This window comes from Pygoscelis adeliae, unplaced genomic scaffold, assembly GCF_000699105.1.
Source record: "Pygoscelis adeliae isolate BGI_AS28 unplaced genomic scaffold, ASM69910v1 Scaffold861, whole genome shotgun sequence".
NCBI lineage: Eukaryota > Metazoa > Chordata > Aves > Sphenisciformes > Spheniscidae > Pygoscelis > Pygoscelis adeliae.
Window position 1 is genome coordinate 88271 of NW_008824068.1, and position 13508 is coordinate 101778.

Consider the following 13508-nt stretch of genomic DNA (forward strand, 5'->3'; position numbering starts at 1 on the left):
CCAGTCGAATAGATAGTGTTGGGGAGATAGGTTAACATGTTTTGTCACTTCAACCGCTGCTGTTGAAGATAGCTTCTTGGAGGTTGGAGGTTTTCAGCAGTCTGTTTTAGGAAGAGTGTGCAGACCGAGCACTTCATCAGTTTTGTACCTCAGGCCGCAGTTTTCTAGCGGGAAGAGTTGTTGGTGAGGCTGGTTTCCCCCCATCCCTCTGTTGAGAACTGCATGTTGAGAACCATGCAGTGAACTGCTTGAAGGAGCAGACTGCGGTCGAAAGTGGCCAATAACTAGGAAAAGGGATATTTTTCACTGTAACCGGTGGCCTGAGCTGCATCTTTCACAGTAACAGTCTTTTTGGAGCAATCCCTCCGTGTGTCGGCCCGTCTGTTGGTTGGTTTTAAGGCGCATCCTTGGGAGGAATTGCAGATGGGAAGACATGGCGTGTGCCGCAGGGGTGATCAGCGCGTGCAGAGCCACTCCGACACCGGCTCCGCTTTGCGGCTGATCCCGGTGTGTGCAGAGCACCTCCGCTTCACTGCACGTGGCAGGCAGCCGTTCGCGACGTTTGTCAGAGCTACAGCTTTGAGCAGGTCATGCGACACGTAGAAACCAGGGAAGAAAACCCTTTTCCACTTGTTAAGATTTCTGCAGGAGGAAATGAAAGGATCTCGTGTCGTAGGGCATCTTAGCACCTCGTAAGCGTGGATGTCAGATAAACGTCCGAGGGACATGATAGGATTTCCCCAGTACGTACCGTACAACTGAAGGTTCCACTGGCTTTCCACAAGGCAGGCAGGTTTGTCTAAGATTTCGGAGAGAATACTTCCACCCAGGCTCTCTTTCCTTTGTGGAAGCCGGTGGTTTGCTGATTTGGCTGCGCAGAAACCCTGTGCTATGAACGTACCTACGCAGAGGTTTTCCTCTTTCCAACATCTTACCTTGATAGGAAGGATAGCTGGAAGACACAACCCCGACTTGCTTCTGGTATTTTTACCCCTGGCTGGAGCAAGTCTGATTAACACGATTGTAAAAAGTAGTATCCAGTAGTCTGTAGCTCCCTCCCTCCCTTTGTCACCAGGAGATCATTGAGAGAGAGAGGCAGGGGCAGAAGGAGGCAGAGAGAGGTGCGCAACGTGGTCCATTCGACCAAGAAATTGTACTCTCTCTTCCAAAGCCGCTCCTTCTCGTGAAGCCTTGTGCAGCAGAGGTGGGCTTGCTCTGCGCTGGTGGTGCTGAGCCCCAGCTAGCCAGCTTGTCCCTCAGCAGGACTTTTGATCGCTCGGCGCTGTGCTTTCTCTTGGCAGAGAGCTTCCTCTTGGCTCCGAGTGTGGGAAGAGGGATCCTGCAAGTGCCGTGTAGGCATGCCACCCCTTGGCGCTCCTCTGTGCTGTGATTAAGGGAATCCGCTGAAGCAAGATGCTCTCCTACTCCCTTTAGCCGGCGTCGTTTGAGATTAAAGGGCATCTTTCACAGAGCTCTGCTTTGCTGCTTCTTACTGTCTCTTTGAAGTTCTGTGCAGAACTGCATCTCATTCTGACCTGCTGTGTCCCTCTCTGCTGTCCCTGCTGTGAACTGGCCGTGTGAACAAGTTTGGCAGGCAGTGACTAATCTCCTGCCCCTTTTAGGGTGGCAGTGAAATGAGTCTTCGGCTCCCGTGAGCACCTGCCGTGGCCTGGCCTTTGAGCTGTGAATAGGTGCAGTTACGCACATGTGCACAGTAGGGAAAAGCCCTCGGAGAATCCACACAGCTTTCAAAATCTTTGTCGCTCGAGCCCTCCTCCTCCACCCGGCTTTACAGGATTGTCCTCAAGTCTAACTTTTAGTCTGTCTGTCTTTTCTGATTAGCTCGAAGTGAAGGTGGTCACTACCGAGAGAGCAAAGCATTTCTACAATGCCCAGGAGATTCCTGTCACCCTCTACAGCGATGAAGATGAATGGCAGGTGAGTTGTTCTTCCTTTGGAGACTGCAAGGGCTTCTGTCCTGTCCCCACTAGCCACGTGTTCTGTAATTCAAGTAGTTCTGTCATGCACTCATGCCTTCTACTTCCAGAAGGCCAATGGGTCACGCTTCAGGAAAAAAGCAGGCTCCCTGGGAGATTCACTTAGCTGTTCAAGTGCTGAACAGCAAATAGAAGTGTTCCTCTAAGTTTCTTTGCCAGAGACCACATTCATTTATTTTTTAATCCTGGGCCAAGACTCATTTCTTTGTTCTAGTAATGTATGCTTTGGAATATGGCTTTCAAAGAATGTGGTTCCAACCGTGCTGTAAATGAGGAAGAAAAGAAAGGCTGCCCTGACTGTACCGGAGGATTTTGTACCGCCCTAGCAGACTTGCAGCAGGCCATGAGGGTTGAAGTGGTCTCTCGCCACCCTGGGCTCAGCCACTATCGGCAGCTCTGAGAGGAGTATCCGGAAATGTCAAGAAAAGCCACTGCAGAGTCGCGGTGAGGGTGTTTGGTGCTCGTCATGAGTCATACTTGTCACAAAGGCAACAGCTTAATTCTCCATAACATCTGTATTCTGAATCTACAGATGTTGCTGACGTTCACAGAACCACCCCCACTGCTTTAAAACTCAGCCCGGTGTCTGACTGGGTAACCTTGTGCTGGTAGGCCCACCCTGGTGTAGTGGTGCAGAGGAAGGCCAGTACCTGGAGATGTCGTGCACCAGTGTAATTGGTGGCTGGAAGTAAGAGAGGTTCTCCTGGTGGAAGTGGTGTTTATCGCGGAGGTGTCCGCATCTGTGCTCGTGCGCATACATGGGAGAGCCATCCCAGTAAGGGATAGCTCCGTTGTCAGGGCTGTGAACATCTCTAGACCCTGTAAAATGGCTTTTTTTCTTGACCACAGTTTTGCTGACATGCTTTGAGAGTCCCCGAGTATAGAGAGGTTCATTGTATAAACATCAACATTTGTTTTTCTATACATTTTATCTCCACTTTGCAGTACTGATCTGAGTACGAGGTGACCTACTCTTTGCCAGTACTCTTGCCGATGCACTCACGTGCGAGCATTGCTTTTATGTGGAGGGAGGCATGCTAATGGCAATGGCCAGGAAGCTTTCTGGCTGGTCTAGGAGATTGGTGGAGATCTGCTGGGTCCCAGGGTGCTACAGCTCCAGGCAGAGTTATTTCTGAGGAACCCTCGGTGGGGTGATAGAAGAGGAGCGGGTCAGGCCTTGAGGTCTGCTGGCACACTGGAAAGCGGGCATGGAGCCCTTACAACGTGCCGTTCTGACAGAAGGGTGGGAAATGAGCCCGCTCAGCATCTCTTTGTGAGAGATTTTATTCTGAAAATAAAACTACAATTTTCCGTGCTTCTAGAAAAAAAACAGAAGTGAGTGGAGGAGCTGGGAAAGGTCTCAGGAAGCACCAGCTTTCCGGATGCTGTCTTTTTGTTGTGGTTTCCAGTGACTCAGAGGAGGAGCAGTTTGTGGCCCTGATACACCTCTTGCTGGCCTGTGGTTGTGTGTGTCCTCTGGGGATTAAGCACCTGATGCTGTTTGCTGCTTCTCTTGACGCTTTCCCAGTTAACTGCGCTCTTAAGAAAAGGCCAGGACTCTCTCGAGCAACTCGGAGCTTTAGTGAAAATAGAAATATTCACTTAAGAGCCAAGAGGGGAGGGAAGTGCCCGGCTGGCTAAACCTCGTCCATCCTAGAGAAAGCCAACAGGACTATTCCCTACTGTAGTTGCGAGGGTTTACTTCGCTGCGGTGAGTATGTGTAGGGGTGTGCATCCTCATTGAAAAGTGACTTGTGCGGTTAGGGGTCTATACCTCGTTAAAAGCCCGTGGACAGCTTCACTTTACAGAAATGTGAGGCTTCTAAATCGCGTGGGGTCCTCAGGAAATGTGACCCCTGGTTTGGTCCTGTCTGGCTTCAGTTGGCTGATAGGATGGAGCTCTTTTCCCCGCTCAGATGTGCTACGTGTCGAGGGAGCTCTTATGAACGTTTCTGAAGCTGAGGGATGATGTGAACGGGAAGTGGATGGGGAAGGCTCTTTCCTGTGAGTTGAAATCTGTGGTTGTTGGAGGTGTGAATTGTTGTCTTCGTGGGGGAAGGACGCCCATTTGTAGAGCACCAAGCAGATACCTGCTGTCTCTTAAATGTGCTTCCTAAAAGTAGCTGCAACACGGCCTTCGCTGGAGGAGGAGGAAATCAGAAACGTGAGCGCTGTGGCTGCCGTCCCCGATTCCCCGCGCTCTCACATCTTGCTTGATGTGAGAGTAGTTCTTTCCCCGTAAGTTTACCCGGTGGTTACCAATGTGGGATTGACAAAGTGCCTGTTGTTCGCAGCGTTCATTGTGAGGGGTTCGGTAATCTGGATCTTGTCTCGTCCACAGCTGTGGAAAGGCCGTTCAGACCCAGTCCTGCACATCGAACTCAGGCGGTGGGCTGACCTCATGTTGGTGGCACCTCTTGATGCAAACACGCTGGCAAAGCTCGCGAACGGCATCTGTGACAACCTGCTGGTGAGCAACCGGAGCTCTGCCTGAGAGTTCTCTCACCTCCCAGCATTAGACTGTCTGACCTTTCTCTCATGGAAACTCTTGCGCTTCTATAGCGTCGCCAAGAGTGAGATTTGCATGTTCTGCTCCCGCTTCGTATGCTTGTCTCTCTCTTCCTCCAGTATGGTTCCCCTGTTCCTTCTCAAACAGTTGTTCTTTCCTTCCCTGACCTACAGTGCTTTCCGCTCCTCGGCTCTGTCAGTCTCTTCCATTATCTCCCAGTCCCTGCTTTGTGCCTTTCCTGCTTTTTCTGATGGGCGGTATTTCCCTCTTTCTACCTCCACCCTCTCTCCGTCATGCATGTGCACACACGCGCGTGCGCATACACGCTCGCACTCACTTTTGAGTTCCTCTCTGCATTTTTTTAGATGCAATCTGGAAAGACACCTGTGAGATCAGATAAAATTGTTTACTTCCTGCTACCTCACCTCCTCCCTCACCTAACTGCATAGCGCAGAAATTCAGACATGCTCACGCTTACTTACCTTCCAGTTTCAGCTACAGGGGATTTTGCTTGTTCAGGCTTGTTTTTCTGGTATTAAAAGTGCTCTGGCTCAAAGGCTGGTCAGAAAAGTGTATTAAAAGAGAGTGTGCTTCTCTGCTGGGTGATGGGGACCTCCAGCAGGGCTGAATGCTTTGTGTCCAGGCGTTAGGTCTTCATTAGGAGAAGTCATAAGCATTAACCACGCGAAAGATCTGCCAGGAAGCTGCAGATCTGCAAGTGTTGCTGCGGTGCATCACCCTTCAGTAATGCAAGGGGGCTTGAACTAGGAATGGAGGGCAGCTCATCAGCTCTGGCCGGGGAGCCCCGCGTGACCAACTTAGTTGTTCAGGCAAGAGGGAGTGCGTATAAATGAACAAAGTACACCCAGAGCAACAGCCCTCATTTGTATGAGCAGATCACTGGAGATCTGAGGGAAGCCAGGAAGAGCTGTGGGAGGGACGAGCAGTGTCTCGTCCTTCTGGGTCCCCTTGGAACTATAGGTGTGGCGGTGGTAGCAGAGGGAAGAGCTCGGGAAGGAGGTTAGGGACGCGTGGCTTCGCAAACTCCTGCCAGTCTTTTCGGAGAGCCTTGTGGAGGTAAGAGGTAGCTCCAGCAAAGGAAAGCAAGTGCCAGAGGTGCTGGTTGGCAAGTTAGAACAGATCCTAGCAGACTTTCCTGTGCTGGGAAGGGTTCAAATCACAGGGCATAAAAAAGGCTGGGCAGGGTTCTCGTAAGTACACTACAGTCTGAGCGGAGACCCTGCACCAGGGACTGTTGCTACCTGGGAAGCTCCCTTTGCATGATTTAAATGCTGCTAGGCCTAGGGAAACGGATGGACGTTGCATTAAGAGCAACCAGCATTTATCTTCTTAAGGAGATGAGGTGATACTGGGTTATCTGGAAGTTCTGTATTACTGAGGAGTCAGATATGATTCCCTGTAGCACGCAGGAGCTGTTAGATGGCTTGTAATCTGCCAGCGTCTCCTGCGACAGCCCAGATGTGTTCGTGTTGTCCTCTGTTTGTATCCCGGAAGCAGCAGTGCTTCCTTTGAGAGGAGTTACGGATCCAGTTGGCATATCATTTAAAAAAGGCTCACTTGCCAACTTTTTGTGTTTAGCTCTACAGCTGGCTTATCTGAAGTGTTGCCTGGGAATTTCTCTAGAGCTGATACGATCTGTGGCCACCCCTCAGCTTCTCTTGGTCTCCCACATGGGCTGGCAGTCTGCACGCATCGTGTTCCAGCTCGGTTTGCTCCAGCGATTGGGCTGCTTGCTTGGCCCCGAGCCGGAGTAGGACGGGATTTATCCTCTTTGTAGCCTCCCTCATCTTTCTTGCCTGTCAGAGATGAGCTTTGCTGGAATGTAATACAAATCAGTAGCAGCCCTGCGGATCTGCCTGTGGGTTAGTCCAGCTGCGCTGACAGATTGAGGCTTTTGGCCCTCTAATGACACCCAGGCTGGGAAAGGGCTTCTGTGCAGCAAAGTGATGAGAAGGGATGAGGAAAGACAACCCATCTCAGAGCTGAACCTCTTGGCTTCTCTTGCAGACTTGTGTCATCCGTGCTTGGGATCTGAGCAAACCTCTGCTCTTCTGCCCAGCTATGAACACGGCCATGTGGGAACATCCCATCACAGCTCAGCAGGTGGAGCAGCTGAAAGGCTTTGGCTACACAGAGATCCCCTGCGTGGTGAAGAAACTAGTCTGTGGAGATGAAGGTCAGTCCTCTTGCGTGTCTTCCGACTGGTTTCCTGCACGAATGCTGCTCTTATCCTGAAGGGATGTGCATTCTTTTTGCCGTGTGGCCTTCAAGATGTTGAACTGCGGGGAGCAGGTCCTCACTGCCAGGGTTTATACAAACAAACTGAAGCTTTGCCCTGTGCTAGCTGATATCTATTATTCTTGTACATTAATCTTTAAGTAGTCTTAAGAGACCATCCAAGCCAGGCTTTCAAATGAGCCATTAGGTAGGCCTGATATTTAAAAGAAATACTCATTCAAGAGGAGAGTAGATCAAAGAGAAGGAAGGCTTTGCGGTGAGCGTTATCAGCCTGGGATTTGGGTGTCCTGACCTTGCCCTCTACTGTGACTGTGGGCTGTTTTCATCATGCCTCAGTTCCTCATCTCTAACATAGGGATAGTATCTTATCCCCGAGAGCAGGCAGTGAGAATAAGCGCTTTGCAGATGTGGCTGAGGGTGTAGCTGGACGTGCATTTAACATTTGTTGTTGTTTGTTGCCTGGGTTACTCTTCAGCTTCCCAATCGAGTTTTGATTTGGGGTTTTGACATCAGACTTAAATGTGAAGTGAAAGAGGAGGGGTGGGTAACGTTGTCACGCTCAATTTCAAAAGACTTAACTTGCAGTGCTAAGAAATACTACTAAAATGGTCTCATTTGTATTTTAGGAGCTGCTTTAAATGGAGGTATTTTGACTTTTGGGAGGCTTTGAGAAGGGTTTCTATACAAGCAATTTGGATGAATGGATTTGCTTTTTACCAAAATTTTCTTGGACAGATTGCCTGTAGAATGGCACCCAGTTCTAGCCATAATAGCAAATGTGCTATTACCCGCGCAGTAGTATACTCATACTTTTGTTTAACAACCCCAACTCTAGCAGGATTTTAACTGCTCCGTCAGGTAGTTCAATAAGCGGTCTGTAGTGAAGACAGGATGTTAAAATGTTCTTCACGGTTAAATTCTGGGGCTGGCTTAGTTTCTGCATTCTTAGGTAGATGCAGCGCTTCTAGAGAATGCTTTCTGGAGCTGAAGACTAAGAAATATTTACAGTTGGGTACGTGTAGTCAAGTAACTCAGGCATCATTTGAAATATCCTGGACATTTATGCTTCTGCTGGGATTTTAGACCTGATTACATCAAATTTCTTGAGGAACTCCTCTTCTCCAGCGAAGCACACCAAGGCTAGTTTCCTTTTTAAGGGTGTCACTTCAGTCATCCCGCGGTAGGCGGTTGTCTCTCGACAGGACTACAACGCAGCTAACGATAAAATGCCTGTCTGTGCGTGCGTGTGTGTGTATATACGTTCTTAGGTAGATGCAGCGCTTCTAGAGAATGCTTTCTGGAGCTGAAGACTAAGAAATATTTACAGTTGGGTACGTGTAGTCAAGTAACTCAGGCATCATTTGAAATATCCTGGACATTTATGCTTCTGCTGGGATTTTAGACCTGATTACATCAAATTTCTTACGTACTTGTAATAACGTTGAGGGAAAACGCCCAAAAGAGGTCATTCCGCGCAGACGTTTTGGCAGAAGTGGAAAGGCCATCTGGCATAGTTTCTTTGTCCTTTATTTTTTCCCTTCATCTTTTTTAGTACATATATAGGATCTCTGTTCCTGCAGTAAGCAGCTGAGTGCCTCCTAATGGGTAATGTGCTTATTCTTGCAGGTTCCTGCACCTGAGGCAGAGCTGTGTTGTTGTCATCCCTGTTTCACAGATGGGGATCTGAGATGCAAAAGGGCCGCGTGAGTTGACTCACCGGCACAAACGGATTCGAGTTGGATGGTGAACACGGTTCCCACCTTCTGCTGCTCTGCCCTGCCCCTTTCCCGGGGGCTGCCGCCCTTGCGACGGGGATGTGTGAGCCACATGAGAGGCAGCATGTGAATTGCTGTGGTTTGTAGCTCAGAATGGCCAAGTAAACCAGCGTTGATCAGGAGTTACCTCATTACACCAGCAGTCGTTTGGGAGCTGCTTCATATTCAGTTCAGCTGTCCCTGCTGTGAGCACAAATTCCTGACGGAGCTTGTGGGAGAGGGATGGTACGGACAGCTAGGGCAGCAGAAGCCACATCTGATTCGACTCCGCTTGTGTTTGTGCGTCAATTCACAACACTCTTTTCCTGTTGGCAAACGCCAGGATTTTCCTGGCCCTACGTAGGAAAATTACGGCAAAGCAGTTGTTGTGGTTTAACCCCAGCCAGCAACTGAGCACCACCCAGCCGCTCGCTCACCCCCCCGCCCCCAGCGGGATGGGGGAGAGAATCGGAAGGGTAACAGTGAGAAAACTCGTGCGTTGAGATGAAAGCAGTTTAATAATTGAAATAAAATAATAACACTACTAATAAATTGTAATGAAAAGGAAAATAACAGAGGGAGAAATAAAACCCAAGAAAGACAAGTGACGCAAAAGAAAACAGTTGCTCACCACCAACCGACCGATGCCCAGCCAGTCCCTGAGAAGCAGCCACCCCCGCCAACCTCCCCCCCAGTTTTATTGCTGAGCACGACGTCATGTGGTGTGGAATATCCCTTGGGTCAGTTGGGGTCAGCTGTCCCGGCCGTGTCCCCTCCCAGCTTCTTGCGCCCCCCCCCAGCCTGCTCGCTGGTGGGGTGGGGTGAGAGGCAGAAAAGGCCTTGACCCTGTGTCAGCACTGCTCAGCAGCAACAAAAACATCCCTGTGTTACCAACGCCGTTTCCAGCCCAAATGCAAAACACAGCCCCGTACTAGCTACGGGGAAGAGAATTAACTCTATCCCAGCCAAAACCAGCACAGCAGTAATGGATGCCAGGTTTCTGAAGACCCAAGACAGTCTCCACCACTGACTGTTTTCTTCTCTTCCCCTCTTTTTTCAGGCCTTTCACCCCAAGGCCTCTTCTTCCACACTCATTTCGGTTTTGTGGGTTTCATCCACAAAGGGGTTTGCCCAGCTTCCACCCAAGCAGCAGGTAGCGAAGGTCACACATCTGGTGCAGAAGAAAAGAGATTCAGTTTGCACCAGTTTTGTCTGTTGACACTGTGGTTTGTCTTGCTGTAAAAGAGGTTTATCTTCCTCAACTCATGTGGCTGGTCACACCTGAGATGGGCCAGATCCTGGCTGCCACCGAGTCTCTGCATTACAAGCTTTACCCGATTATTTTTTCTTCCTTAGTAAATGGGTGGGTTTAGTCACAGAGTCCAGCTAAAAGAGAGTTAAAATAACAAATTAAATTGAGTTGACAACTCAAATGTTTCCTTGATTGGATAGTTAAATGTAAGCTACCAGCTGTTGGCCTTGATGACATCCATGTGCCACGGTACGAAGAGAGCTTTGAGAGGTGCTGTACCACACATGCGCCTGCAGCAATTTGCCTTTGCAAAAACATTTCCAAACTGCTAGTATCTTCATCATCCTTGGCTGGATTTCTAGAGCCTGGCGCACTGGAAGATTTCCACCTGTAGGCATGAGCTGTGCTGTAAGACAGGCTGCTTAGCAAGATTTTGCTCTGCTAAACCTAAAAATCCAGCTGTGAATTGCCAAAGATGTTGAGGAAGTGGGTGATGGCAGACAAAGGCAGGCCTTGGAAGTGTTCTCGAAGGGTGTAGCCCTGCCAAACCGTGCAGAGGCTAGAGAATTTAAACAAGAGAATTTAAACAAGAGAATTTCTCTTGTTTAGCAGGACCTGTCAGCTGCAGCTCCTCTCCTCGAGGTCAGGAGACCAGAAGGGCCCAAATCTGCCTGCAGCTTGTCCACAGGGTGCTTCAGACCCCCTGGGATTTACAGGTCTGAAAAAGGCGTAGTGGAGAATGAGTCTTACTTTGCAGGGAAAACCAATTTTCTTGACCTGCCAGAAGTATCGTTCTTCATCGCAAATCCTCAGTTATATCCAATTACACCTTCTGTCCCAGACAAGGCTCGGCGGCTCATCTGTACTGGAAAACTGAGGGTCCGGGCAGACTCGGGGCTGTGATCTGCCCACAAGAGAGCACCTCTCCCTGCTGGTCAGGACGGTCTTTCCCTTTCCCCCCCGTCTCTTGCCTGCCCTCAAGTTGTTACTGTTCTTTGGAGGCTGCTGGTTTAGCTGTTCATCTCTGCGCTCGCTAACCCAGCTGTGGAAGCAGGCCAGGAAGAAAGAGGAAAACAAAACTTCCCGGAACTAATTTCTGACGACCAATAAGGCACGTATTTGAAATTATTAGAGCGATTAGCCAGCAGGACAAAAGATCAATAGAGACTCCATCTTTTCAATCTTCCAGTGGAGACAAATGCTGGTGGGAGAAGTATCTTTCCTCAGCACCGAGCAAATTACAGAAGTGACTGGACTGAGTTCTGAGTTCAGTACATGAGGTTGGACAAGATGATTTAATGATCTCTGGCCTTAAAATTCTGAACCGAAGTTTAAAAAGTCTTTCGGAGGGAAGCAACAGCACAGTGTGGATTAGAAGTTCATCTGGCAACTAACCAGTCCAAAAGGAAAAGCTTTTGCATTTTGTTCTATCCAGCACTCGGTCTTCTCCAAGAATTACTCCCAAGATTCAAGCTGGTGCGAATCTAGGTCAGCTTTCTCTAACGTGGATCTAACTGCAGAGTCACGGGAATGGTATGAATTCGGCAAGTCTTTTTTATAGGCAAAGGCCGTTTCAAAAAGATACTGAACACACACAATGTTTACGCTGGAGAAAGGAGGTGAAATAGGGTATTTTGCTACCCACGCACTTTCTGGGGCACTTTTACACACTTGCCCCCAGGGCAGCGTGAGCTAAGATAGTAACTCCCTGTGCGATGCAGGGGCGTTAGATGCAGACACCTCTGGAGATGATTCAGAACATGAGGTACTTGCTGAGGTCATATGAGTTGCCTTGTCAAGTTTCCTGCCTCTCTCCGTTGACTGACTGAGGAGCTTGTGCTCCTGCTCAGACTTCTGAGTTAGGAGCCGAACTAAGTTAGCATGAATGCTCTTCGCGTTCTCCTCCCCTGATGGCGTTCAGCCGTGCCACAAAACCCCTGCGGAACCAGGTGGACTGAGCAGATCCTCTGGCCTCCGCAGTTGCTTTCTGTTGGGCGAGTCATGAGGAAACACGTGGGGGCACTCGGTGAGCTTTGCTGTGCTGTGTCACCATTGTGCATCTAATTTTCCGCAGCAGCGCGGCGTGTGGGGAAGAGAGGTGGTGGGACAGGGGAAGCACGTGCCTCGTGCTCTCTCTGTGGGACCTGGATTTCACCGCGTGGTTTTGCTCTTACCCTGCAGGTCGAGGTGCCATGGCAGAAGTGTGGACCATTGCGGCGAGCGTGAAGAGGATCCTTGAAGAACGGGACTTGCCAACGCAGAGCTGATGGTTTGGCGTGTAAATTGTATTTGTGTGCCTCCCTGATGATTTGAAGATAAAACCAACAGGAAGCCAGGTCGAGGCGGCATGCGCACCTATAGCGCGCTCTTCAACCGAAGGAGCGAAACGGTTGTCTTCCAGCTGGTGCCAAACTGAAATGTGGTGCATCACTGCAGACTTTCAGAAACCAAAGCCAAGAACATGCTTCTTTAGTGTGGGAAAACTCTGTGGTATCTCGCAGAGAGGGAGTAACGTTCCGCTAGGCCACTCGGCCCCCGGTATTTCACATGCCCTCCTTTCTGAGGAGGCTGCAGAAGGAATTGCCAATGTATTTCAGGTCCAGTGGTTCCCCCAAGAGCTGCTAGAGAGAAAAGTGCTGTGCAAGTCCTGGTGATGGGGATAATGCCAGCCCCTTCCAGCACGTCGCTGTGGGGACATCCCTGCTCTCCAAAGCCTGGTCCGTAGCTGTGCTGGCTTCACCTTTCCAGCAGGAGTCACTGTCCAAAAAGCATTTCCCCTCCGGGAACTTAATAATATTAAGAGCACTTCTAGTTCTGCCCCTGAAGAATTGCCTCTTGTAGCTGCTCGGGGGCGGGGGGGATGTTAGCACCGAACCTCATTGCTAAATCGTTGTGTCTGCGTGCGGTTTTTATCTGAGATGGGAAAAAAATTGACCGAAAGAAGCTATCTAGTCCCTGAATTAGCCTTTGCCCTTTTGTATCTGTTGACTGGATAGGGATGCAGACGTCAGCTGTGAACCAAAATGGCACCGGCCCATCGGGGTGCTCCAGTCAGGAAATGAACAGGCTGGGCCCTTGTGGAAGGCCAGGGTGGGTGTTTCCCAAGGGAGTGGAGTCAAACTTCACCTACTGACGATCCTTTTCGGCTTGAAAATTAACCGACGGGCATGAAAAAAATTGGGAAATCCTGTGACCCCATGGGCCAGACCAGCCAGGGCTCCCCCAGTCCAGCCTTTCCTTGGAAAATGTGATCCCCCTCCTGAGGGGAATGGGAGCAAACCGGGGCTGTTGAACACGTCGCTGTAGCAGAGCGCTGCTGACCCGGAGAGTTTATTTTTAACTAGACCCAGTCAAATTTAAGGCCTTCGGTACAGAATGTGCATCCTGCCCATGGGGGCAACCTTCAGACTGCTGCGCACGAGGGAAGTGGTTATCGGGGTATGTTTGCTCTCCTTATCTATTCCACACAAATAAAAACCTCTGAACTTTCCCATTTTTGGCTCTTCTACTGCCAGAGGAATCCGGGGATTCAGAGCTTCTGGGGATCAAGTCAGAAGGATCCTCGTGAGAGCAGAGCTTGTGGCTCACGCGAAGGGCCGTGGTGGTACCGTGGCCAGGAACTTGGCGTTTGGCCAGTGAAGTCTGTGGTGTGACCTGCAGCGTTTGCTCACGTTCTTAGCACGGTGAAAGCCATCCACCTATCGGAGGATCTTACTTGAAGCTTATTGAAGGCAGTA

General features: G+C 49.9%; 1 protein-coding gene across 1 annotated transcript in view; it reads left to right on the forward strand.

The window, feature by feature from the left end:
• The window catches only part of PPCDC (phosphopantothenoylcysteine decarboxylase), a 17636-nt gene extending 4382 nt beyond the window's left edge, over positions 1-13254 (forward strand). The window contains exons 2-5 of the mRNA XM_009334142.1: positions 1843-1938; positions 4339-4467; positions 6535-6703; positions 11953-13254. Of these exons, the coding sequence (XP_009332417.1) occupies positions 1843-1938; positions 4339-4467; positions 6535-6703; positions 11953-12038 (480 nt within the window). The 3' untranslated portion in view covers positions 12039-13254. The remainder of the gene's footprint in view (positions 1-1842; positions 1939-4338; positions 4468-6534; positions 6704-11952) is intronic.
• Positions 13255-13508: the final 254 nt, after the last annotated feature.